General features: G+C 67.4%; 7 protein-coding genes across 18 annotated transcripts in view; 3 read left to right on the forward strand and 4 right to left on the reverse strand.

Moving 5' to 3' along the window:
• Nucleotides 1–23,299, reverse strand: part of EHBP1L1 (EH domain binding protein 1 like 1) — a 73,456-nt gene that overhangs the window by 22,153 nt on the left and 28,004 nt on the right. The window lies entirely within an intron of this gene.
• On the reverse strand, nucleotides 282–3,429 carry ZNRD2 (zinc ribbon domain containing 2). Its single transcript, XM_062637167.1, has 4 exons — nucleotides 3,328–3,429; nucleotides 2,579–2,709; nucleotides 1,618–1,693; nucleotides 282–603 (listed from the first exon to the last, which is right to left on the reverse strand). Exons 1-4 carry the CDS (start codon nucleotides 3,341–3,343, stop codon nucleotides 299–301), a joined length of 528 nt encoding a protein of 175 aa, XP_062493151.1. The 5' UTR covers nucleotides 3,344–3,429; the 3' UTR covers nucleotides 282–298.
• Nucleotides 3,592–6,408, reverse strand: LOC134173306 (RNA-binding protein 4B-like). Of its 3 annotated transcripts, XR_009968201.1 has the most exons (5): nucleotides 6,255–6,384; nucleotides 5,642–6,063; nucleotides 4,272–4,973; nucleotides 4,013–4,105; nucleotides 3,592–3,786 (listed from the first exon to the last, which is right to left on the reverse strand). XR_009968201.1 is itself a non-coding variant. In XM_062637154.1 (4 exons), exons 2-3 carry the CDS (start codon nucleotides 6,051–6,053, stop codon nucleotides 4,279–4,281), a joined length of 1,107 nt encoding a protein of 368 aa, XP_062493138.1. In that variant the 5' UTR covers nucleotides 6,054–6,063; nucleotides 6,255–6,408; the 3' UTR covers nucleotides 3,592–4,105; nucleotides 4,272–4,278. The 3 variants fall into 3 exon arrangements, 2 of the variants coding, with proteins under 2 accessions (XP_062493138.1, XP_062493140.1); XM_062637154.1 differs by having other exon boundaries at nucleotides 3,592–4,105; nucleotides 6,255–6,408; XM_062637156.1 differs by lacking the exons at nucleotides 4,013–4,105; nucleotides 4,272–4,973.
• Nucleotides 6,898–8,966, forward strand: LOC134173305 (putative nuclease HARBI1). Its single transcript, XM_062637153.1, has 2 exons — nucleotides 6,898–7,697; nucleotides 8,056–8,966. Exons 1-2 carry the CDS (start codon nucleotides 6,953–6,955, stop codon nucleotides 8,445–8,447), a joined length of 1,137 nt encoding a protein of 378 aa, XP_062493137.1. The 5' UTR covers nucleotides 6,898–6,952; the 3' UTR covers nucleotides 8,448–8,966.
• On the forward strand, nucleotides 10,154–12,898 carry CCS (copper chaperone for superoxide dismutase). Of its 2 annotated transcripts, XM_062637164.1 has the most exons (8): nucleotides 10,154–10,301; nucleotides 11,297–11,369; nucleotides 11,456–11,593; nucleotides 11,669–11,846; nucleotides 11,950–12,010; nucleotides 12,093–12,170; nucleotides 12,399–12,502; nucleotides 12,602–12,898. In XM_062637164.1, the coding sequence occupies exons 1-8, from the start codon at nucleotides 10,206–10,208 to the stop codon at nucleotides 12,855–12,857; spliced, it is 984 nt and encodes a 327-aa protein (XP_062493148.1). In that variant the 5' UTR covers nucleotides 10,154–10,205; the 3' UTR covers nucleotides 12,858–12,898. The 2 variants fall into 2 exon arrangements, with proteins under 2 accessions (XP_062493148.1, XP_062493150.1); XM_062637166.1 differs by lacking the exon at nucleotides 12,399–12,502.
• Nucleotides 13,067–18,882, forward strand: RBM14 (RNA binding motif protein 14). 3 transcript variants are annotated; one of them, XM_062637150.1, is made up of 3 exons: nucleotides 13,068–13,542; nucleotides 15,418–17,035; nucleotides 17,355–17,970. In XM_062637150.1, exons 1-3 carry the CDS (start codon nucleotides 13,197–13,199, stop codon nucleotides 17,560–17,562), a joined length of 2,172 nt encoding a protein of 723 aa, XP_062493134.1. In that variant the 5' UTR covers nucleotides 13,068–13,196; the 3' UTR covers nucleotides 17,563–17,970. The 3 variants fall into 3 exon arrangements, with proteins under 3 accessions (XP_062493135.1, XP_062493134.1, XP_062493136.1); XM_062637151.1 differs by lacking the exons at nucleotides 15,418–17,035; nucleotides 17,355–17,970 and adding an exon at nucleotides 18,480–18,882 and having other exon boundaries at nucleotides 13,067–13,542; XM_062637152.1 differs by lacking the exon at nucleotides 15,418–17,035 and having other exon boundaries at nucleotides 13,070–13,542; nucleotides 17,355–17,544.
• On the reverse strand, nucleotides 19,020–23,079 carry LOC134173307 (RNA-binding protein 4B). Of its 7 annotated transcripts, none has more exons than XM_062637159.1 (4): nucleotides 22,990–23,079; nucleotides 22,197–22,618; nucleotides 20,231–20,929; nucleotides 19,020–19,187 (listed from the first exon to the last, which is right to left on the reverse strand). In XM_062637159.1, exons 2-3 carry the CDS (start codon nucleotides 22,606–22,608, stop codon nucleotides 20,238–20,240), a joined length of 1,104 nt encoding a protein of 367 aa, XP_062493143.1. In that variant the 5' UTR covers nucleotides 22,609–22,618; nucleotides 22,990–23,079; the 3' UTR covers nucleotides 19,020–19,187; nucleotides 20,231–20,237. The 7 variants fall into 7 exon arrangements, with proteins under 7 accessions (XP_062493143.1, XP_062493141.1, XP_062493142.1 ...); XM_062637157.1 differs by having other exon boundaries at nucleotides 19,020–19,585; XM_062637158.1 differs by having other exon boundaries at nucleotides 19,020–19,585; nucleotides 22,964–23,046.

Here is a 23,299-nt window from a genome sequence, read left to right on the forward strand (position 1 = left end):
CCCTCCATCATATATCCCCCCATCATATATCCCCCCCTCCATCATATATCGCCCCCCATCATATATCCCCCCCCATCATATATCCCCCCCCAGCCATATATCTGCCCCCAAGGGCCATAAACTCCCCGCTCTTGGCTCTATATTGCCCCCCCCCAGGCCATAAATGCAATCGCGGTGCACACAGCGCACACCCCCCCCCAGTCCATACATTCAGCCCCATAGCACCCCCAAATCTGCACCCCCCCCACCCCCAAAAAGGTGTGGGACGCAGGGCAGGCGGCTGCGGTTCTCAGAGCGTTTATGGGGGGCTGCCGGGGGGGGCGAGCGCCTGCAGCCCCCCCAGGGCCTCGGCGCAGGCACGCACCAGGGCGCAGAGCTGGGTGCTGCCCTCGGTGGATGCGGTGCGGGGCAGCTCCCGCGCCGCCCAGCCCAGCTTGTCCAGCACTGCCGTGCGTGCCAAGGCCACCGCAGCCGCTGCTGCTGCCTCGGGGGGGCCGGGGGGGGCTCCCCGTAAGCCCGTGGCTGCCCCCTCGCAGTGTTCGGGCCGGGGAGGGGCCGGGTGGCGTGGGGCGGGAGGGGATGAGGAGGTTGGGGGCTCCGGTGCTGCGGGAGGGAGGGAGGGAAGGGTGAGACCCCCGCTGCTCCAAGCCTTGTGCCCAGCCCCATTCCCAGCCCCCTCAAGCCTGTCCAAAGGACCCCATTCCCAAGCCAGCCCCCCCAACACCCCCCTTTCTCGGCCTCCCATTCCCATCATCCTCATTCCCAGCTCCATCTCCATCCCTACTCCCAGCACCCCAATCCCCCCATCACCATCCCAGGCTCCATCAGCCCCATTCCCAGCTCCATCCCCACCCCTATTCCCAGCACCCCAATCCCCCCATCACCATCCCAGGCTCCATCAGCCCCATTCCCAGCCCCATCCCCACCCCTATTCCCAACACCCCAATACCCCCATTCCCAGACTCCCATCCCCATCCCAGCTCCATTCCCAGCCTCCCATCCCCATCCTTGGTTCCATCAGCCCCATTCCCAGCTCCATCCCTACCCCTATTCCCAGCACCCCAATCCCCCCATTCCCAACCTCCCATCCCCATCCTTGGTTCCATCAGCCCCATTCCCAGCTCCATCCCTACCCCTACTCCCAGGACCCCAATCCCCCCATTCCCAACCTCCCATCCCCATCCTTGGTTCCATCAGCCCCATTCCCAGCTCCATCCCTACCCCTATTCCCAGCACCCCAATCCCCCCATTCCCAACCTCCCATCTCCATCCCTGGCTCCATCAGCCCCATTCAAGCCCCATCCCCATCCCTATTCCCAGCACCCCAATGCCCCCATTCCCATCCCTGGCTCCATCAGCCCCATTCCCAGCCCCATCCCCACCCCCCCAATCCCCCTTATTCCCATCCCTGGCTCCATCAGCCCCATTCCCAGCTCCAGCCCCATTCCCAGCTCCAGCCCCACCCCTATTCCCAACACCCCAATCCTCCCATTCCCATCCCTGGCTCCATCAGCCCCATTCCCAGCTCCAGCCCCACCCCTATTCCCAACACCCCAATCCTCCCATTCCCATCCCTGGCTCCATCAGCCCCATTCCCAACCCAATTCCCAGCCCCACCAGGGCCGCCGTCGAAGTCCAGGTCCTGGCAGGACACGCAGTGAAGCTTCTGCTCCTTGTCTTGCAGCAGAATGGTCTGGAGGGGGGGTGGAAGAGGGGCACATGGCAGTGGGAGGGAGTCAGTACAGCCTCGGCAGCCCCATAACCACGGACCCAGCCCCATAACCACGGACCCAGCCCCATAACCCCACTCCCAGCCCCACAGACCCAACCACAGTCCTGCCCCAGAGCCAGGAATCCAGCCCCACATTTCTGAACCCAGCCCCACAGCCCCAAGCCCAGCCCCACAGCTCCGAATCCAGGCCCACAGCCCCGAACCCGGCCCCACAGCCCCCAACCCGGCCCCCCAGCCCTGAACCCAGCCCCCCAGCCCCCAACCTGGCCCCCCAGCCCCGAATCCGGCCCCCCAGTCCCTGAACACAGCCCCACAGCCCCAAAACTAGCCCCACATCTCCCAACCTGGCGCCAGAGGCGCTACCCGACCCCACAGCCCCGAATCCAGCCCCACAGCTCCGAACCTGGCCCCAGAGGCGCTACCCGGCCCCACAGCCCCCAACCCGGCCCCACAGCTCCCAACTAGGAACCACAGCCCCCAACCCGGCCCCACATATCTGAAGCTGGCACCAGAGGTGCTACCCAGCCCCACAGCCCCCAACACAGCTCCACAGCCCTCAACCCGGCTCCACAGCCCTCAACCCGGCCCCACAGCCCTGAATCCAGCCCCACAGCTCCAAACCCAGCCCCACAGGCCCGAATCCGGCCCCACAGCCCCCAACCCAGACACAAACCCAGACACAAACCCAGCCCCACAGCTCCAAACCCGGCCCCACGGCCCATCCCAGAGCCGCAAACTCAGCCCCACCGCCCCAAACACACCCCCCCCCCGGTTCCGTTCCCACCCCATAACCCCTCTCCCATCCCCGCCCTGCTCCCCCCCCTCCCGGTTCACCCCATCGCGCACCCCGCAGTGGGGGCAGCACCGGCCCAGCATCCGGTACCCCCTCAGCAGCAGCTGCCCCATGGCGCGGCTGACCCACTCCTGCCGCTCCCGTCGGGCCTCCAGCTCCGCCGCGGCCGGGGCCGGCTCCGCGCCTGCGGGACACGGACAAAGGGAGGGGGGGGGAACCGGTTACCGGAGACAACGGGGGGAGGGGGTGATGGAGGGGGGGAGGGGCCGGGAACGGGAGGGTCCCGGGTGGGATGGGGAGGGGGGGAACCGGTTACCGGAGACAACGGGGGGAGGGGGAGGGGGTGATGGAGGGGGGGAGGGGCCGGGAACGGGAGGGTCCCGGGGGGGGAACCTGTTACCGGAGACAACGGGGGGAGGGGGTGATAGAGGGGGAGGGGCCGGGAACGGGAGGGTCCCGGGGGGGAGGGGGGGGGGAACCGGTTACCGGAGACAACGGGGGGGAGGGGGTGATGGAGGGGGGAGGGGGGAGATGGGGGGAGGGGCCGGAACGGGAGGGTCCCGGGGGATGGGGGGGGGGAACCGGTTACCGGAGACAACGGGGGGAGGGGGTGACGGGGGGGGGAGGGGGAGATGGGGGGGGAGGGGCCGGGAACGGGAGGGTCCCGGGGGGGAGGGGGGGGGTGGAACCGGTTACCGGAGACAACGGGGGGAGGGGGAGGGGGTGATGGAGGGGGGGAGGGGCCGGGAACGGGAGGGTCCCGAGGGAGAGGGGGGGGGGGGGAGGTCGCGGTCGCCCGCACCCGCGTTCAGCGCCATGGTCGCTGAGGAGACGGCGACGCGCCGGAATTGACGTCACGACGCAGGAGCCCGGCTGGCAACGAGAGTCCGGGCGGATACAAAAGAGAAAGCGCGGCCGCCAAAAAGGGTCCGAGTCGCCCCCGTGAGCGGCCGCGATGGTTCCGCATGGAGAACGGAGCGGGGGGGGGTGTCCCCAAGCCTAAGCCTTGTCCTGAGGTGACCCCCCCCTTCACCTCCCCCCCGAAAGGACGAAGCGCACAAGGAGAGTCAGTGAAAACCTTTATTTTGCTGGAAAATGGGGGGAAAAGGGTGAGGGGGGACCCCCCTGGAGGGAAAGGGGTGTGTGAGGGGGGTCCCAATCCATAGGGAAGGGGCAGCAAAGCCCCGGGGGGGGGGGGGTGTGAGGGGGAAGCTCCGTACAAAAAAAGGGGGCTCACGGGCTCCATCCGAGGCCGCCGGACCTGGAAGAGAGCAGAGAGGTGAGAGGGGGGCCCGGGGCCGCCGGCGGTGCTGGGGGCGGAACGGTCGGACAGACGGGGACGCGGCGGTGACGGTGGCGACGGCGCCCGCTCCGGTGCGAGAGGAGGAGGGGGGGGGTCCGCGTTCTCCCCCCCCCGCGGCCCCAGTGACGGGAGAGGGAGCGCGGCGACGGCGGTGACGGCGGCGGCGGCCCGGGGCACGTCTGACCTGACGCAGCGGCGTCCCAGGGAGGGGGGGGGGGGCTCCAGCGGCAGCGGCGCATCCCCAATGCTCCGCGGTGCTCCACCGCGGCGGTGCCTCCTGCCGGGGAAAGAGCCGTTACCCGCCAGCACCGGCACCACCGGACAGGCCCTGACGGCCGCCACGGTGCCCGGTTATCTGCTGAGCATCCCTGGTGAATGCCAGCGGCAACAGGTGGGAGCCGAGCTCCGCCGTCGGTAGCACCGGGGGCTCCGGCGGCGCTCACCTATGGCTCAAAAGGCAGAGTACCGCGCTCGCTCCCCATACGGGTCCCGCTCGAACCGCTGCAGGTCATAGAGGGAAGCCCGGGCCACCGAGGAGACCGGCGACAGCTGCCCACGCTCGTACGTGTACGCCTCTCCGACGGTGGTGGCCGCGGCGGCCGTGCGGCGCAGGGGGCTTCTATCCCGGGCGTAATAGGTGGAGGAGGCGGCCGCCGCGGCAGCGGTAGCAGCAGCAGCGGCGACGGCGGCTGCCGCGCTCGGGGTCGGCAGCAGAGCTCTATCGTACGCGTCTAAGGTGGTGGGGATGCGACTGGCCATGGCTGTGGTGGCCGCCATGGCCGAGGACTGGACCTGGGAGTACTGGGCGTACTGGGAGTACTGGGCCATGGTCTGCTCCGCGTAGGCGTCGTACGCAGAGGCCGTGGCGTAGGAGCGGACGCGGTAGCGCTTGTAGTAGTCGGCCATCCCGCCGTACGCCTCATCGTAATACACGGTCTCCCCATAGCCCGCGGTGTAGGGAGTGCGCACGGCTCCGTACTGCTCGTTATAGGCCTCGGCAAAGTCCGCCACTTGCCCCGGGCGATCTACCGGGCACTCCTTAGACCAGTGCCCTTCCTTCCCGCAGCGGTAGCAGCCGCTCTTGTCTCCCATCCCGGGCGCCGTCCGCAGCCGGCTGGTGGACAGCTGCACGCGCATCCGCTTGCCTTGAGGGGAGAGACGCGAGAGGGGAGAGGCTCCGGTTAACGCCAGCACCGGGATCCCAACGCCGCTGCGGGCAGGGAGGGAGCCACATCCAGGGGATCACTGCGGCTCCAGACACCACCATGAGCCGCCCCGGCAGCACCCAGACACGGAATACACCGACCCAGCACCGCTGGGCGCTGCCAGCCCAGCACCAGCTCCAGTTTTCCCTCTATCCCCCCTTTTTCCAGCCCTACATTCCCAACCTGCTGGCGGCACAACCAACCCTGCAGGTCCTGGCTGCACCACAAGGGCCTGGGCACGGAGCTAGCACCAAACCTGCCCTTTTGTGGACAAATCTCCTCATTTCCGTACAAAACGCAGCGCTGCCGAGCCCCAGGACACCAGCCCCGGGGACAGCCCCAACATCGCGAGCACCGGGGCCGGGCACGGCGCTCACTGCAGCCGCACATCGGACGCTCGCCCGCCTGGAGCCGGTTTCCCTTCACGGCACGCGAGAAGCCCCCCGGCGAGCGGCCAGCACGGCTCCGGCTCCGTGTCCATGGAAACCCGTCGCGGAGCAACACCGGAGCGGGAGCTCCCCTTGCCCCCTCCGCTCCCACCTCACATCCCCCCCCCCGCCCCCGCTTCACCCGGGGCTCCCAGCCCCGTCTCCCCGGGCGCGGATCACCTTGGAACTCGGTGTTGTCCAGCCCGCGGATGGCCTCCACCGCGTCCTCCGCCCGCTCCATGTGCACGAAGGCGTAATCCTTGACGATGTCGCACTCGATGACGGGGCCGTACTCCTCGAACTTAGCCCGCAGCTCCAGGTTGGTGCAGGCGGGGCTGATGTTGCCCACGTGCAGCTTGGTGGAGGCCTTGCTCTTGTTCTTGCTGGCCTCCACGTTGATGCAGACGCCGTGCAGCTTGTGGTGGTGCAGGTTCCGGATGGCGTCCTCGGCCGCCGTCTTGTCCTCGATGTGCACGAAGCCGTAGTTCTTGATGATGTCGCACTCCAGCACCTTCCCGTACTGCTCGAACAGGGAGCGGATCTCCTGCTCCGTCGCCTCCCGCGGCAGGTTCCCGATGAACAGCTTCACCATCTCGAACAGCCTGGCACCGGGGGGGAACGGAAGGAGGGGGGAACGGGACCGTGTCTCACCGGGTGGCTCCAACGAGGACCCGGACCCTCCGCTGCCCGCACCGGGCGGGAGGCACCGCAGGGCTCGGGACCACGAGGGTCGCCCATGGGCACCCCGCGGCTTAGGAACCCCCCCCCTCCCCGGCCCCGTCCCGGTTCTCACCGCGGCCCCGCGCTCCCCCTCGGCGGGACGGTGACGGCGACAAAATGGCGACAGCTCCGGCTCCACCTTCGCTCGTCGTCCCGCCCACCCCGCGCGCTGATTGGCGGAGCTGGCTCGGCTCGAGACAAACGATTGGTAGAACAGCCGCGGGGTACGGCGGAGATGCCGCGGCGGATGACGTCACCGTCGGCGCGCGCCCGCCCGCCCTGCCTGCCAATCGCGGGGCCTCGCTGTGCCGGAGGCGGGGCTTTCCCGAGCACGTGACGGCAGCGGTGGCCAATCGCGGCTGAGGGGGGGCTGGGCTACGGCCTGGCGTTGCTGCGGAGCCCGGCGGGGTCGGAGCGGCCTCAGCGGAGGAGCGGGGTCAGCGGGGCCGGGGTCGGGGCCGGGACCGGGGCCGGGCGGAGCGCGCAGGCGGCGGGGACACGCGGGGCTCACCGGGAGCACCCGCCCTGACCGGGACCGGAACGGGACCGACCGGACCCTGCCCCGCCCCTTTTCCTCCCTGGCCGATAGGCCCCGCCCCCCCACCAAACCACGCCCCTCTTTTAGAGCTCCGCCTCTTCACTCGATACCACGCCCCTTTCATAGCCACGCCCCCCTCGGACCACGCCCCTCTCAGCACAGCATCTTTCGGCCTTTAGCCCCGCCCCTCCTGTTTTAGCCCCGCCCTTCAAGGCTTGGCCCCGCCCCGGGCCATGTCGGACTCGGTGCTGCTGCTGCGGCGGGTGCGGGAGCGCAGTGCCGGGGCAGGAGAGGCGGCCCCGGCCGGTCCCGTGGGGGGGCCCGGGCTGGTTCCATCGCCCCGCCGTAAGCGAGGCCGTCGGCGCCGGTTCTACCCCGAGCACCGGGTGTACCGGGCGCGCTGCTCCTTCCTGGACCTGAGCGAGGAGCAGGTGCTGCGGCGGTACCGGCTGGACAAAGCCGCCATCGCCGGGCTGTGCCGTGAGCTGGGAGCCGACCTGGAGAGCCTGACGGGCCGCAGCCACGCGTTGCCTGTGGCCGTTAAGGTGACGTCCGCCCTCACCTTCCTAGCGTCCGGCTCCTTCCAGACGGCCACGCGGGACAGCACTGGCATCAGCCAGTCGGCCATGTCCAACTGCTTGGCGCAGTTCCTGGAGGCCCTGCAGCGGCGGGCGGCGCGGTACATCACCTTCCCGACACCGGGCCGCACCGGTACGGCCGCCGGCGCCTTCCCCGGGGTGCTGGGCCTGGTGGGCAGCATGCACGTGGCGCTGCGGGCACCCTCCGAGAACGAACCCGCCTACCGCAACGCCGGCAATTACCACTCCATGAACATGCAGGTGGTGTGCGACGCCGCCGGCACCATCACCAACGTCGTGGCCAAATTCCCTGGTTCTTGCCCCAACGCCACCGTCCTGGAGAATTCAGCCTTGGCTCGGCTGCTAGAGGGGGCTCGGCCCGACGGTGCCTGGCTGCTGGGTGAGGTGTGGGGCAAGGGGGTGATCTGGGGGGATGCCAGAGGGGCTGGGGGTGGCCAGAAGGTCTCAGGGATGATCTGGGGTCTGCAGGTGACTGCAGGGGGGTGATTTGCAGGTCTAGGGAAGACCCATAAGTCTGGGGCAGCCCTATGGGTCTGGGGACCACCAGAGGGTTTTCTCTCTCAGTTGAGACCTCAGTGTCTGGGGATGACCTGGGAGAGGGGCGGTCTCAGGGGTGGCTGGGTGCAACCCTCAGACCCAGAGAACCCCCAAACCCCAGGGGGTACATGGATGTCCCCCAGCCCATCACCCCCCATGGGGTTCCCCGCACCCCCCCTGACCCCCGTGTCCCTCCGCAGGTGACCGGAGCTACCCGCTGAAGCCGTGGCTGATGACCCCGATCGCTGCGCCCCGCGGCGCGGCCGAGGAGCGCTACAACGCCCTGCACCACCAGGCGCTGGCAGCGCTGCGCCGGACGCTGGCGCTGCTGCGGCTGCGGTTCCGCTGCCTGGATAAGGGCCGGGGATGCCTGCAATACGCGCCCCAGAAGGTCTGCCAGATCTTCTTAGCTTGTTGCATCCTGCACAACATCGCCCTGCGCAGGCACATGCCTCTGGAGCTGCCCGAGGGGAGCCCCGCTCCCGAAACCGAGCCCGAGCTCCCGCTCCCAGCGCCCCCAGGGCACATCTCCAGCGAGGCCCGGGCAGTGCGGGCACGCATTGTGCAGCAGGTCAAGGACGGGCTCGGCTGAGACCCCCCCCCATAAGAGCTGGGGGGGCTCTGTCCCTCTTGGGGACACCTGACCCTGGCTTTGTGTTGGCCACTGGTTTTGGGGGACTTGAGAGTGGGGGGCAGCCCCTGCATGGGGAGGTCACCAGACCCTGCTAGGAGAAGGGGTGTCCCCCTCCTTTCGGTGTGAGGGGTGTCCCCATTCTTTGCAAGGATGGGGGTTTCCCTGTTTGCGATGAGGGGTGTCCCCCCATTCCCTACAAGGACTAAGGGGGGGGGTCCCCTTTCTCCCCGTTTGCTGTGGGGAAGGTCCCCCCATTCCCAGCGAGAAGGGGGTCCCAATTCCCTATAGCATGGGGCTCCCCTTTTTTTGCTATGAGGGGGGGATCGCACTGCCTACAAGAAGAGGGTCCCCCTATTTGTTTTGAGGGGGGTCCTTTGCCCCCTACAAGGACAAAGAGGGGGGTCCCTGTCCCTCCAGGAGCTGCTGTGCCTCATGTTCAGCTCTGATCTCTTCTTCTCCCCCTCATGTCACACTCGTTTCGGGGGTGAATAAACGTATTTTTGCAGCAGTTGTGCCTGGACTGGGGGTGCTCGGACCCCCCCAGAAGAGGGGGACACCCCACTTCTTTATTGACACCCCGGCACTTCAGCACCCGCCGGGCCGAGGGGCCGCTGCAGGCCCCCCACAACGGCAGCCTGGAGAGCCGCGGCATCTCCACCACGTCCCGCCGCATCTTCTCACCGCAGGGTCGGGTCCTGGAACGTCACCGCATTCCGAAACCCTCCCGTAGGTACCGGAACGCCTCCGCGAGCCGCTCCTCGCAGCGGGTCAGCGCCGTCTGCAGCCGCCCGCGGCTCCGCGCTTCCTCCGCCAGCGCCGTTACCGCCGCCGGGCCGCGGCGGAAGAAGCGGCCGGGGTCGGGGCCGTGCTCCTCCAGCTGGGCCAGCAGCAGCTCCCGCCGCAGGACCCCATCGGTTGCCGCTTCCCAAGCCCCCAGAGCCGCCTCCAGCCGCTCCAGCGCCTCGCCGGTGCCGAACGTCACCGCCATCGCCAGCCTCGCGTGCTCCAGGACTGCCGGCATGGCCCAGAGCCGGTGCAGGCGGCTCTGCAGCTGCTCCAGCTCCGCCGGTGCCTGCTCCGGCAGCGCCGGTTTCAACAGCCCCTTCTCGTACGGCTCCATTGACGCCGGTACCGGCGCCCGGTGAGGCTCCGTGGCTTCCGCCGGCCTCTCCTCACCGCGCAGGTGGAAAACAGAGTGGAGAAAGCCGGAGCCGGTGGCGGAGACGAACTCGAGGTCATCATCGAAGCGGAGCCCGGGCTGCTGCTGCTGCTGCCGCCGCCGCCGCCGCCGGTGTCAGCCGGGGCCAGCAGATCCGCGGCGGTCGCTGCGGGTTCTACCGGAGCCTCGCTGGGGAAGGCCTTGCTCTCGTCCCCGCCGATGTCCCAGCCCAGCACCGGCGGCCGCTGGGTCCCGGTGGGGGGGGGTGCGGGACCCCGTTCTGCTCCGGTAGCGCTCGGGGCTCCGGGCTGGGGGGGGGGTTGCTCCGGGAGTCCCTACGCTGGCGGAGGGGTGCGGGACAGCGCCCCACAAGCGCTCTGCACCCCCCTATGGGGACCCCTCCGCTCGTGTTCCCCCCCCCGGGCCCCCAGACCCCGCCTCCCGGCGTCGGTAGGGCCCAGCCGCCTACCGCGCTGTTGCCATGGCGACAGGACGCCGGAGGTGGTGCTAGCGACAAATCCCTCCCCCTTTCACAAACCCACTTCCGGTCCGTCGCCATGGTGGTCCGGGCCCCGCAGTGGCTCTCGCGAGTGGTTCCGGGTGCAGAGTCCGCGGCCATGGCGGAACCGGGAGCGACCGGGAGCAGCTGCCGGGTCAGAGCCGCTCCGGGGGTGCGGGGCTGGGGTGCAGGATCCCGAGAGCCGGGTTTGGGGGAGCAGGGTCCGGGCCTCGGGGGATTGAGGGTGCAGAGCCCCCGTTACAGGAGCTTTGGGGGTGCAGAGCTGCTTGCGCAGCACTTTTAGGGGTGCAGCGCCCCGGTTACAGCAGTTTTAGGGGTGCAGAGCCCCTTGCAGGGCAGTTTAGGGGGTGCACAGCCCCGGTTAGAGCCGTTACGGGGTGCAGGACCCCTTTCGGGGCAGTTTTCTCGGTGCAGAACCCCTTGTAGGGCACTTCAGGAGCTGTAGGACCCCTTGCGCAGCACTTTTAGGGGTGCAGAGCCCCCGTTATAGCAGTTAACGGGGTGCAGGGCTCCTTTCACGGCAGTTCAGGGGGTGCAAAGACCCGGTTGCAGCAGTTTTAGGGGTGCAGAGCCCCGGTCACAGCAGTTCAGGGGATGCGGGACTCACTGCAGGGCAGTTCAGGGGGTGCAGGACACCTTGCACAGCAGTTTTGGGGGTGCAGAGCGCCATTTACAGCAGCTCAGGGGTGCAGGACCCCTTTAAGAGCAGTTTTAGGGGTGGTGAGCCCCATTTACAGCAGTTCAGGGGGTGCAGGACCCCTTGTGCAGCAGTTTTGGGAGTGCAGAGCCCCATTTACAGCAGTTCAGGGGGTGCAGGACCCCTTCAAGAGCAGTTTTGGGGATGCAGAGCCCCATTTACAGCAGTTCAGGGGGTGCAGGACCCCTTCAAGAGCAATTTTGGGGGTGCAGAGCCCCATTTACAGCAGTTCAAGGGGTGCAGAACCCCTTTAAGAGCAGTTTTGGGAATGCAGAGCCCCATTTACAGCAGTTCAGGGGGTGCAGGACCCCTTTAAGAGCAGTTTTAGGGGTGCAGAGCCCCGGTTGCAGCAGTTTTGGGCGTGCATGGCCCCTTGCAGGGCAGTTTTAGGGGTGCAGGACCCCTCACGGGTGCTGACCCCCGTCCCGCAGCTGGAGTTCGCGGTGCAGATGCGGTGCCGGAGCTGTGCAGACGCCGTGCGGGCAGCGCTGGACGGAGCCCCCGGTGAGCCCCCGTTCCCCCCTGCCAGTGCGGGTCCTTCCCCCGTCCCCGAGCCGGTTCCCTTCCCCGTCACCCGGTGTCCCCCGCAGGCGTGCGGCTGCTGGAGCTGCGGCCGGAGGCGCAGTCGGTGCTGGTGGAGACCACGGTGGCTGCGGAGCGGGTGCGGGAGCTGCTGGAGCGCTCGGGGCGCCGCGCGGTGCTGAAGGGAATGGGGGGCTCTGAGGCCGGTGAGTGCGGGTTCGGGTGTTGGAGGGGGGCACTGGGGTGGGGGGTGTTTGGGCGCTGATGTCTTCCCCCCGCAGCGAGCCTGGGGGCGGCGGTGGCCGCGCTCTCCGGTCCCGGCGCCGTGCGGGGTCTGGTGCGGTTCCTGCAGGTCTCCCCGACGCGGTGCCTGGTGGACGGAGCCGTCGATGGGCTCCCCCCGGGTCCCCACGGGCTCCACGTCCATGAATTCGGGGACCTCTCGCAGCCCTGTGACAGGTACAGAAGAGGCTGGGGGGCACACGGGAACCTCTCCTCCCCCCCCCCGCGGTGCTGAGGGGGCTGGCACCCGGGGTTCACCCTGTGTCTCCCCTCTTTGCAGCTGCGGGGGACACTTTAACCCCGATGGGGAGCACCATGGGGGACCCCAGGACCAGCACCGGGTGAGCTGCGGCCATGGGGTTGTTGGGGGGGCTCCTGGACACCCCCTGAACCCCCCTAATACCGCCCCTTGCCCCACTGCAGCACGTCGGGGACCTGGGGAACATCTGGGCTGATGCTGAGGGCAGAGCCAGCTTCCGCATGGAGGATTCACGCCTGAAGGTGAGGCTGGGACCCGCGGCAATGGTGGGGATCCAGGCTGCACCCCATGGATGTGGGGGGATCTGAGCCCAGTTCTATGGTTGTAGGGGGGGGTCCAGACTGCTCCCCATGGCTGTGTATGGGGTCTGACCCCAGTTCTATGGCTTGGGGGGGGTGTGTGTTGGGCTGTGCCCCACGGCTGTGGGGAGGGGGTCCAGCCCCATCCTTACAGCTGGGGAGTCCTGCCAGGTCTGGGACATCATCGGGCGCTCGGTGGTGGTGGATGCGGGCGAGGACGACCTGGGCCGAGGCTCCCACCCGCTCTCCCGGGTGACGGGGAACTCAGGGCCGGGGTGAGTGCTCTGGGGGGACTTGGGGGGGGGGGTGTGACCAGAGGGGCTACTCACGTCCCCACCTCCCGTCACCCCCGTTTCCCCCCCCCCCCCCTTCAGGCTGGCCTGCGGCGTCGTGGCCCGCGCAGCCGGACTCTTCCAGAACCCCAAGCAGGTCTGCTCCTGCGATGGCGTCACCCTCTGGGAGGAGCGGGACCGGACCACAGGGGCCAGCAGCCCCACGGCAGCTCCCAGCCCCACGGCAGCCTCCAGCCCCACAGCAGCTCCCAGCCCCACGGCAGCCTCCAGCCCCACGGCAGCCTCCAGCCCTACGGCCGCTCCCAGCCCCACAGCGGCCCCGGCCCCCCACCTCTAGGAGCAGCCCCGGGCTGTCAATAAAGGCTCAGTGGCTCTGCAGCCTCCGCGGCTTTGGGGGGGGGGGCCGGGGCTGTTCGTCCCCGCGGCCCCTTTAAGAGGGGGCGTGGCTAATGCAAGGGAGGGGTCCAGGGGGCGTGGCTTATGGGGCATTGTGCAGGAGGGCGGGGCGTGTAGGCGGAGGGGGGTGTGGTGCGCATGCGCAGTGCTGAAGGCGCGCAGCCGTTGCGCAGGCGCAGTGCTCGCTCGCGCGTCCCGCTCGGCGCTGAGGAGACGCCGCCATTTTGTGCGGCCGCCGCTCGGTTCTGTTCCGCTCCCTTCGGCCGCCGCCGCCGCCGCCATGCGCCCCGGCGTGAAGCTCTTCGTGGGCAACGTCCCCGAGGAGGCGACGGCGGAGGAGCTGAGCGAGCTGTTCGCCGGCGCGGCCGGGCCCGTGCTCGGCATCGCCCTCATGAAGCAGTTCGCGTTCGTGCACCTCCGCGATGAGGCGGCGGCGGCCCGCGCCATCTCCCAGCTCAACGGGCACCAACTTCACGGCCGCCGCATCGTGGTGGAGCCCTCCCGGCCCCGACCCACCAACACCTGCAAGATCTTCGTGGGGAACGTGTCTGCCGCCTGCACCAGCGGCGAGCTGCGCTCGCTCTTCCAGCAGTACGGCACCGTGGTCGAGTGCGACGTGGTGAAAGGTACCGGACCCGCCGCCGCGGACGGGGCTCCGCACACTCCAGCCCCGTTCGCCCCCCCCTTGGGGCAGCCCTCGCCGCTGGCTCGCCGCTCTCCTCCGTGCTCGGAGCCGCTCCGGCCCCGCTCTCGGCTCGGGTGACCCGTGTTCCGTCTGCCCCTTCCCCAACCCGCCCCCGGCACGATCTGGCGGCCTCGCCCCGCACGGAGCAGGGAGCGGGGGCCTCCTGCCGAACCCCCCCGCCCGGCCTCAGCCGGAGCCGGGCGAGCCCTTGTGGGCTGCTCATGTCCGATCCCTGCCCCATTAAACTCCCCCCTCCGGTGCGCTCGCTCCAGCCAGGCCGCGGCCTCCATCATCGCCTCCCAGGCGGGGTTAACCCCCTGCCCGCTGCCGCCTCCACGGCTGTTCCCAGCGCAGCTTCACCTCCACAAACACGCTCCCACGTGGAGCAGTCGCTTTCCCATCCGCAGAGGTGGGAGAGCCAAAGCACAGAGAGAACACGGTGTGAAACCGCGGGTCCGGGACCCCCCCAGCACCGAGTGCTCCGGGGGACGGTCTCAGCCCCGTGGCACAGAGACACCCCCGAGGTCCCTGTCCCCGCCGGCTCCTCCTCGCGGGAGGTGATGTTGTTGCCTTTGCTCTCTCGTCCCAGGTCACAGCTTCCCAACGGAGCCCATCAGAAACTGCCCCAAACCGGGGCCAACAGCTTCTGGCATCCCTTTGGCCAGTGGCTGACTCGTGGGGTTCCCCCAGAGAGGGCTGGGGGTGGAGGGAGAAGATGTCCCCCTCCTGATGCTGCCGAAGCGGGGATACGTGGATGTGGGATGGGAGCCAGGAAGGGGCGGGATGGGAAAGAGGAGCAGAGGGGGACGTGCAGGAGGTGGGGGAAGCGGTGCTGATGTTTAGCCAGAGTTTGAGGTACCAGGATTGGGTTTGCTGCGCTCCTGTGGTTGGGCTGCCCTGGCTGAGCCATACGGTAGCCTTCTGGCCATACGCTTGTCACCGGTGGTACCGGTTATGGTGACCCCTGGCCCATGGCTGCAGGAGGAATGCCCTTCAGCCCCGTGCCGGCCTCCCGGACCCGTCGTGCCACAGGGCTGCTGTGGTGGCATCTGAGCCCCAACTCCATGGGGCTGGTGTGGGCACGGTGCAGTGGTGAGAGCTGTGCCAGGGGATGGGCAGAGGGGGATCTGCTGTACCGCCGCAGACCTGGCACAGCCACTCCGGGTCCCGCTTCTCCTGCTCCTGCCTCGCTCTCCATCTCCTTTCACCACCTCTCTGCTTCCAGGTCGTGTTGTGCCGCTCGCCCTGGGGTACAGTGCTGCAGGTTGTGCTGGGGTGCTCCCCTCTCCTTCATCCCCTGCCTCTCTCTCCCTCTCCTCCCTTGCCTCTCTTCTCCAGCTTTCTTTCTCCTGCCAGAGACTCGATGTCTCTCCGTGGGCAGGGGCCTCCTCTGGCTTTGCTCCACTTACTGCCAGGACTGCCTGGTTGGGCCCCCGGGGCTCTTGGTGCCCATGTGCTGAAGATGGGTAGGGAGGAGCTGTTGTGCCACAGGGCAGGGTGCTGAGCTGTGGGGGTGCAGGTGAAAACGGGGGGAAATAGAGCAAACCAGAGCTGTGCCAGGGTGTTCAGGGGCTGCTGAGCGGGAGGCTGGGTGCGTTAGGCTGTGCCCAGATTCATTGTGGGGTGGAAGCAAATGAAGGTGGTTCTGTCTCTGCTGCCTGAGCAGTAGAGCAGGGCCGGCGAAGCCCGTCGCAGTGCCTGTCCTGCTGCTGCTGAGCCACCATGGCCCCCGTGAGGCTCCTTAAGCATTCAACCCTGTAACAAATTGTCTTTTCTCCCCCCCTCACTGATAATCCTCTGTCTGCTGCTTTATCAGACTATGCATTTGTTCACATGGAGAACGAAGCAGATGCAAAGGTTGCCATCGAAAACCTTAACGGCAAGGAGGTGAAGGGGCGCAGAGTGAACGTGGAACTGTCCACCAACGTCCAGAAGAAGGGCGCAGGCCAGGCCCTGCCGCCCACCCTCGGCCTTGACAAGACCAAGAGGATCGGCCTGGAATACCGAGAGAAGTTCCAGCCCAAGATCGAGGGCTTCGACCAGCAGCGCCGTGTTGCCGACGCTGCCTTCCCCTCAGCCGCCAATGCCGGCTACGCTGCCGCCTCCTCCCTGTACGATTACCAGCAGCGCTTTGGCACTGGTGGCGCCGGCAAGTACGAGGCTTTCGAGGCGCAGGCCAGGCCCGTCTCCCCCTCCTACTTTGGGAGAGACCGCAGCCCACTCCGGCGCTCCCCGACCCGCGCCGGCTACGCGGCAGTGACGCTCCCCATGACAGCACAGCCTGCGACTTACCGCGCCCAGCCCTCAGCCTCCCTGGGGGCTACGTACCGTGCCCAGCCCTCGGCCTCCCTCGGCGTGGCCTATCGCCCGCAGCCCACCACCGGCCAGGCTGCTTCCTACCGCACCCAGCCCTCTGCCTCGCTGGGGGCTACGTACCGCTCCCAGCCCTCCATCTCCCTCGGCGCCTCTGGTGCGCAGCCCGCCGCCAACTCTCTCAGCTCCTACGGTGCCCAGGCCCCTGCCTCCTATGGCACGCAGCCTGCCGCCTCTCAACTCTCTGGCTACGGTGTCCAGTCCGCCACCATTGTCTCCTCCTACGGGGCGCAGGCTGCCTCCGCCTACCCCGCTTCCTACAGCGCACAGGCTGCAACCGCTGTTGCCTACGGTGCCCCAGCAGCTGCTGGCCCCGCTGCCTCCTACGGTGTCCAGGCTGTGGCCACGCATGTGGCCTCCTACAGCACCCAGCCTGCTGCTGGCTACGGCGCACAGCCCATAGACGGCCACGCTGCCGCCTACGGTGCACAGCCTGGTGCCACGCTCTCTGCCTCCTATGGCGTGCAGGCTGTGGCCACACACATCACCTCCTACGGTGCCCAGGCGGTGGCCAGTCACGCCGCTGCTGCCTACCAGCCTGTGCCTGGCCACTCAGTCTCGTACGGCGCCCAGCCAGCACCCGCGCTCTCGGCCCCCTATGGTGCTCAGCCTGTTGCCGGTCACTCTGCTGCCTATGGTGCCCAGCCCACCGCCAACCTGCCCTCCTCCTACGGCAGCCAGTCTGCTGTCACTGCGCTCTCGGCCACCTACGGCGCCCAGGCGGGCTCCTCGCTGGCAGCTTATGGCAGCCAGGCCATCAACGCCTCCTACAAGGCACAGGCGTCAGCCCCACTGACGGCTGCGTACCGGCCGCAGCCCTCTGGCTCGATGGCGGCATCCTACCCGGCGCAGCAGCCCTCCTCCGCCTCGCTGGCGGCTGCCTACCGAGCCCAACCGGGCAGCGCCTACGACGGGCCGAGCCAGCTGGGGCAGCCCACGGCCTCCTACCTGGGCCTGTCACAGGCCGCCATCGCACCGCCATACGAGCGCACCCGCCTCTCTCCACCTCGCAGCGCCGCCTACGACGACCCATACAAAAAATCCTCCGCTATGGCTAAAAGGTACGGCGCCGGGCCGGGCACCGGGTGGCCACGCAGTGTGCTCTGTGCCACCCCGGTGGGTGCCAGTGCCCAGCTAGGGGCTTAGTGTCAGCTCCGGCGTGTGGAAGGGTGGGTGCTGTGTGCCAGGGTGGTGGGGATGGGGCTTCGTCCGGGGTGGTAGAGCCGGCGGTGGGGCTTCCTGCAGCGTCTGATCTGTGTCCAGTGCCAGCCTGGTGGTGTTGTGCTGCTGCGGTGCGTCCCCGTGCGGGACGCCATGGCCGCTGGTGGTGGATTTGGGCACTTTGCCCTTCATTCACCACGTGTCTCTTCTCTTGAGCAGGTACGGCTCCGAGCGCCGTCTCTCTGACCTCTCAGATTACCGGCGCTTAGCAGACTCGCCGCTCGCGTACCGCCGCTCGCCAACAAAGTCCCCGCTGGATTACCGCCGCCTCCCGGAAGCGCACCCCGATTACGCCCGGTACTCGGGCACTTACGGCGATTACCTGCCCGCCGCCCGCGTCCACTCGGGCTACCAGCGCCGCCTCTGAGCCGCTGACAGCGGGCAGGCTGCGTGCGCCGCGGCACGGTTCGGTTCTGGCTCTCGCCCCCAGGGGCAGGACGGTTCTTTTTTAGCTGCTTTTTCCTTTCTCTTTTTTGGAGTTGTTTTAGAAGGATCCATGCTTACGGTTGGAAAGCGGGTGCTGGGTGCCGGGCGCGTGGTTCACCGTCCCCTCCCGCCATAGTGTGGTAGCGCCGTCTTTTGCGGTCTCAACTATCGGCACCGGTTATAACCCAGGCAGTCGTTGCCACTGAGCAGAGCCCACACTCTTTTATACCGAGTTCCCCCTTTTGGGGTTCATTCCCCCTTTGGCAGCGTCAGTCCGCGGCAGGGCGCCGGCTCAGCGCAGCACCGAGGTTTTGTATGACTGTAAATAAACGTTGGGCTCTTCACCGTTTCCCAACTGCCTCCTGTTTGGTTCTTTCCCTTCCCCAGTGCTTCAGGGACACCGGCAATGCCATCGGTGAGGGGTTTGTAACACCAGCACTGGCTCCATCCACCTCCAAGAACCTGGCTTTGTGCGGTGCTGTGCAGTAAGCGCCAGAGCTGCTAGCAGACTCAGAGCGCAATTGGTGTTTTGGCAGCAGCAGGAAGTGCCATAGCATTGCCGATGGCATTGCTGGACTGTGCCACAGCGCACACACATTGGTGCCTGGTGTCTTTTTTTGGGTGAGAAATACCGGTTTTAGGAGGTGAGACTTAAGTCAGTGAAGCAGGGTCTGTGTTTGCTCTGGTTGTGTGTGCGTGGCACTGTGCCCTGACTCTTCCTATCACCACAACAGTGTCCAACAATGCTGTTGTCTCTGCCCAAGCCGTGACAGTCCCGGTTGTGCCATGGGGGGGTCAGTAACCACAGTGGGAATGAGTTGCACAGAAGGGACTAACACTTCTCCCCTCCTTTTCCAGGGCAGGTGCTGGGAGACGTGCACCCAGTGACGGAGGAGCCGGCGGGTCAGCACACAAAGGAAATGAGGTGGAGTGACCCTGGAAGCGGCAGGTGACAAGGGGCTCCCAAAGGGCCAGGCTGTCAATGAAAGCAGGATCCTGGGTCTAAGCAAGCACCGACAGACAGGGGAGAGCAGTGCAATAATTAGAGCCCTAATGAGGTTAATTCACAGGTAGCTGCACAGGTGCTGCCTGGGATAGAAGGGGGAGGAAGGACAGCAGGGTCCAAGGGTGTGCTACCCTGCATAGGGGCACTGGGATGAGAGCCGGGATGTCATCAAAACCCAGCCCCTGCTTGTTAGCAGGGCAGTGTGTGGGGCTGGGGTCCTCCCCAGGCTCATTGCCCCTTCATTTACAGCGCAGACCCCATGGGGACCCTGGCTGGGAGCTCCTCAGCACAGGCAGGGCCACAGGCAGCACCAGTAAGTCCAAGAGGCTATAAGCTGGTGTAAGATGGGGGGAATTGAGTCCAGAGAAATAATGGGGGCTGGAGCCAGGGGGTTTGTTAAAAACTGGAGTTTATTTTACTGGGCAGTAGGGCTGGGGGACACTAAGTGCCGCGGGACGAGCTCCACGCACAAGGATGGCCCTCCCATGCTGGTGCGGCGCGGCGGCCTCAGTCAGCTGCGGCATTTGGGACTGAAAAGCTACAAGTGGATTATTCACCCTCTTAAAAAATAAAGAAAAAAAAAGAAATAATAATAATAATAATCAAGGAGGCTCTGGCGAGGGCTCCGTGCGGGCGGCAAAGCAAAGCAAAGCTGGCGCTGCGGGTATGGCTACGGCTGCACTCGCTCAACCACCTGAGCCTAGACCAGCTAGGGGGGGACAGGGGACCCTGAACTACCTGAAAAGCAAATCCTGACCACAAGAACGGAAAAGCTGGGCTGGGGGGGACACGACATGGAAGGGGCTCAAACTACTCCTGACCAAGCTGGGAAGAAGCTGAGCGTCCGTTAGGAACCGACTCATTGGCTGAGCCTGGCTGGAAGCCCGGCGCAGCCCGAGACGCGCGGTGCCGATTCGGTGTGCGACGGGAACCCGACGTCCAGCCGCAAATATCTTACCTGAAAAGAGAAAAGCAGAGTTGGCGCAGGCGCCGGGATGGTGCCGGGGACTGGGCCGAGCCCCAGCGCGGCTTCCTGAGACACAGCGGAGTCCTGGCGTGGTGCCGGGGGCTGCTCGGCTGCACTGGGATCGTGGCCATCCTGGGAGGACCCGTGCCAGGGCAGTAACCCGGCCAGTGGAGGCTTTTACCAGGCAGATCCCAGGAGCACTGTCCCGGACAGGAGCAATTCCCAGGGAATATGTGTGGCAGCCACGGCACACAGGGCTGGCGGCTCTGTGGGAACCCCCCCACCACACGGTGGCTGTGCCAGCAAAGCACACAGGCTCAGCGCTGGCTCCGGAGGGATTACAAGCAGCAGGAGCCACGAGGGAGAGCGACCCACCAGGACTGACCAGCTCCACCATCAGCACCGACTGCCACAACACATCCTCACCGGGCAGAGCATCCAGAGCCAGCGCCTGGGCTTTAACGCCCGGCAAGCCCTGGCCCTGCTTCACCGCAGCCGTTCATCCCGGCTCACATAGAGGCACAGACGCTCGACCAGCACAACCAGTGCCTGGTGGGGGGGCCGCAGCCCCCCCCATTATCTGCAGCAGCTGGGGTTCCCCCTCCCGCCGCACAGCAGCTGTGCCAACACGCTCACCTCCAGCTCAAAAGGCAGAGTACCGCGCCCGGTCCGCGTACGGGTCCCGCCCGAACCGCTGCAGGTCGTAGAGGGAGGCCCGGGCCACCGAGGAGACCGGCGACAGCTGCCCACGCTCGTACGTGTACGCCTCTCCGACGGTGGTGGCCGCGGCGGCCGTGCGGCGCAGGGGGCTTCTATCCCGGGTGTAATAGGTGGAGGAGGCGGCCGCCGCAGCGGCGGTGGCGGCAGCGGCGACAGCAGCCGCCGCGCCCGGGGTCGGCAGCAGAGCTCTATCGTACGCGTCTAAGGTGGTGGGGATGCGACTGGCCATGGCTGTGGTGGCCGCCATGGCCGAGGACTGGACCTGGGAGTACTGGGCGTACTGGGAGTACTGGGCCATGGTCTGCTCCGCGTAGGCGTCGTACGCAGAGGCCGTGGCGTAGGAGCGGACGCGGTAGCGCTTGTAGTAGTCGGCCATCCCGCCGTACGCCTCATCGTAATACACGGTCTCCCCATAGCCCGCGGTGTAGGGAGTGCGCACGGCTCCGTACTGCTCGTTATAGGCCTCGGCAAAGTCCGCCACTTGCCCCGGGCGATCTACCGGGCACTCCTTAGACCAGTGCCCTTCCTTCCCGCAGCGGTAGCAGCCGCTCTTGTCTCCCATCCCGGGCGCCGTCCGCAGCCGGCTGGTGGACAGCTGCACGCGCATCCGCTTGCCTTGAGGAGAGAGACGCGAGAGGGAAGCCATCAGTGAGGCCGCACTGAGAGGCTTCTCACAACCACCGGCACCAGCGGGACGGGACTGGCCGCAGCCCAACCCTCACGCAGCCTCCGATGGCACTGGGCACCGCGGCAGGGAGCAACCCGGCGCAGGAGGAGCCCACAGTAGGCTCGAGCGGGAGCTGGCCACCGGCAACCTGACTTATCAGGAGAACACCAGTAAGACCAAGAACTGCCCATGCCCAGCTAAGCCAGGCTGGGCTCTGGTGACCCCACCAGCCGACAACTACCCCAGTACACAGCCCAAGACGGCTTTTTGCCAGCACCCGACGGTGCTGCCGCAGCAGCCTGCGATGAGCCCGCGGCACCGCTGGCCCCGCACAAGCTTCCCGTCGGAAAACGCTCTCGCCATAGGTGGGTTAAGACGGAGGCAACACCGGGCAACCCCGGAACACGGCACGAGGCAAGCCAAGCGCAGCTGCGGCACTTGCGGGTCCCACGGATGCCACCACGGCTGCGGCAGCTCCGGATGCAGCTGCACCATCCCGGTGGGAGAGGGAACCCCAGAACGGGGGCAGTGGGGTTTGCCGGAACCCCCGCCTGAAGCACCGGACACCTCCCTGACGCCCTGGCCGGCCGGAGACCACGCTCGCCACGAGCTCGAATCCGGACGCTCAGCCCCGGCGCTGCATCCGCGGCTGCCAGCGAAAGCTCCCGCGCCGAGACGGCGAGAGCCCGAGCGAGCGATGCCGCGTGCCGCCGGCACCGGGGCCGCGGCCGGCGCGGGATCGGGCGCCTCCGCTCACCCTCTTACCAGGCAGGGCAAGGCTACAAGGGCGGGCGGCAGCCTGGCTTCACGCCGCGCCGTCGGCACAAGAGTTGGGACTTCGCCGTCGGGATCCTCCTGTGGGGCGGCCGTGCTGGGTTAAGTCAGAGATGGGTCAGTCCCGTCCTCCCCCAGCCCCAAACGCCCCTGCCCTCGCTCCGGCACCGCGCCGGGAACGGCCTCCTCGTGCCCTTGTGCGGCACAACAGGAGATGGGATGTGGAAAAGAGAGCAAAAACCAAACTAAACCCCCCCATTTGCACTCAATTGCAGTGAAGGGAAGGGCGGGTGGGCGAGCCCGGTGGGGCCGGCTGAGGCCTCACCCGTGCTGCTGCTGCTGCTGCAACCCCAACCTGCGCAGCCGGAGCTGGAAGAGGGAGCGAAAACATCTAACGGGAATACCGGGAATCCTCCCAGCCCTGTCCCCGGCGCGGATCACCTTGGAACTCGGTGTTGTCCAGCCCGCGGATGGCCTCCACCGCGTCCTCCGCCCGCTCCATGTGCACGAAGGCGTAATCCTTGACGATGTCGCACTCGATGACGGGGCCGTACTCCTCGAACTTAGCCCGCAGCTCCAGGTTGGTGCAGGCAGGGCTGATGTTACCCACGTGCAGCTTGGTGGAGGCCTTGCTCTTGTTCTTGCTGGCCTCCACGTTGATGCAGACGCCGTGCAGCTTGTGGTGGTGCAGGTTCCGGATGGCGTCCTCGGCCGCCGTCTTGTCCTCGATGTGCACGAAGCCGTAGTTCTTGATGATGTCGCACTCCAGCACCTTCCCGTACTGCTCGAACAGGGAGCGGATCTCCTGCTCCGTCGCCTCCCGCGGCAGGTTCCCGATGAACAGCTTCACCATCTCGAACAGCCTGGCACCGGGGGGGCACCGGTCAGTGCCGCTGCGTGTGCAGCCCCCCACCACCACCCCGACACCCCCCTTGTGCCGCACGGGGGGAGGCCCTGACCCACATCCCTGCCCCCCCCCCCCCACCCCGAGGTCTGTGCCCCAAAACCTCCTAAAACGCCCCAAAACATCCTAAAACACCCCAAAACGCTGCACTCCTCCCCCCGGGGCTCAGCCCCGCTCCTTTGTCTCCCGAACCCCCCCTACCCCCAAAGCCTCCGCTCGCCCCATAGGCCCCCACCTCCCCCCCCCCCCATCGCCCCCTCCATCCCCATCACCCCCCGTTCCCTCCCCACCCCCACCCCGGTACCGGCGCCGCCGCGGCCCCGCCCCCACCTGCGCCCCGTCCGCCGCGCGGTGCTCACAAAATGGCGGCGGCGTTACCCGGTTCGGGCTCCGCCCACTTCCCCCCCCATTGGGCAGCTCCCTTGTCCGTCAGGCGTCAGGCCCGCCCCGCGCCGCAGCCAATCACGGGCGAGCAGGGGCGGGGCGCTGGAGCGGTCCATTGAGGACTTTGTGGCGGGGGAGCGCTGCTGTGACCCTCGGGCACCCCGGACCGCATCCGGTCCCATCCCATCCATCCCATCCCATCCGGTCCCATTCCATCCCATCCAATCCCATTCCATCCCATCCCATTCCATCCCAT

Source organism: Pezoporus occidentalis, unplaced genomic scaffold, assembly GCF_034315485.1.
Source record: "Pezoporus occidentalis ecotype Australia unplaced genomic scaffold, CSIRO_AGI_Poc_V1 ctg506, whole genome shotgun sequence".
Taxonomy (NCBI): Eukaryota; Metazoa; Chordata; class Aves; order Psittaciformes; family Psittacidae; genus Pezoporus; species Pezoporus occidentalis.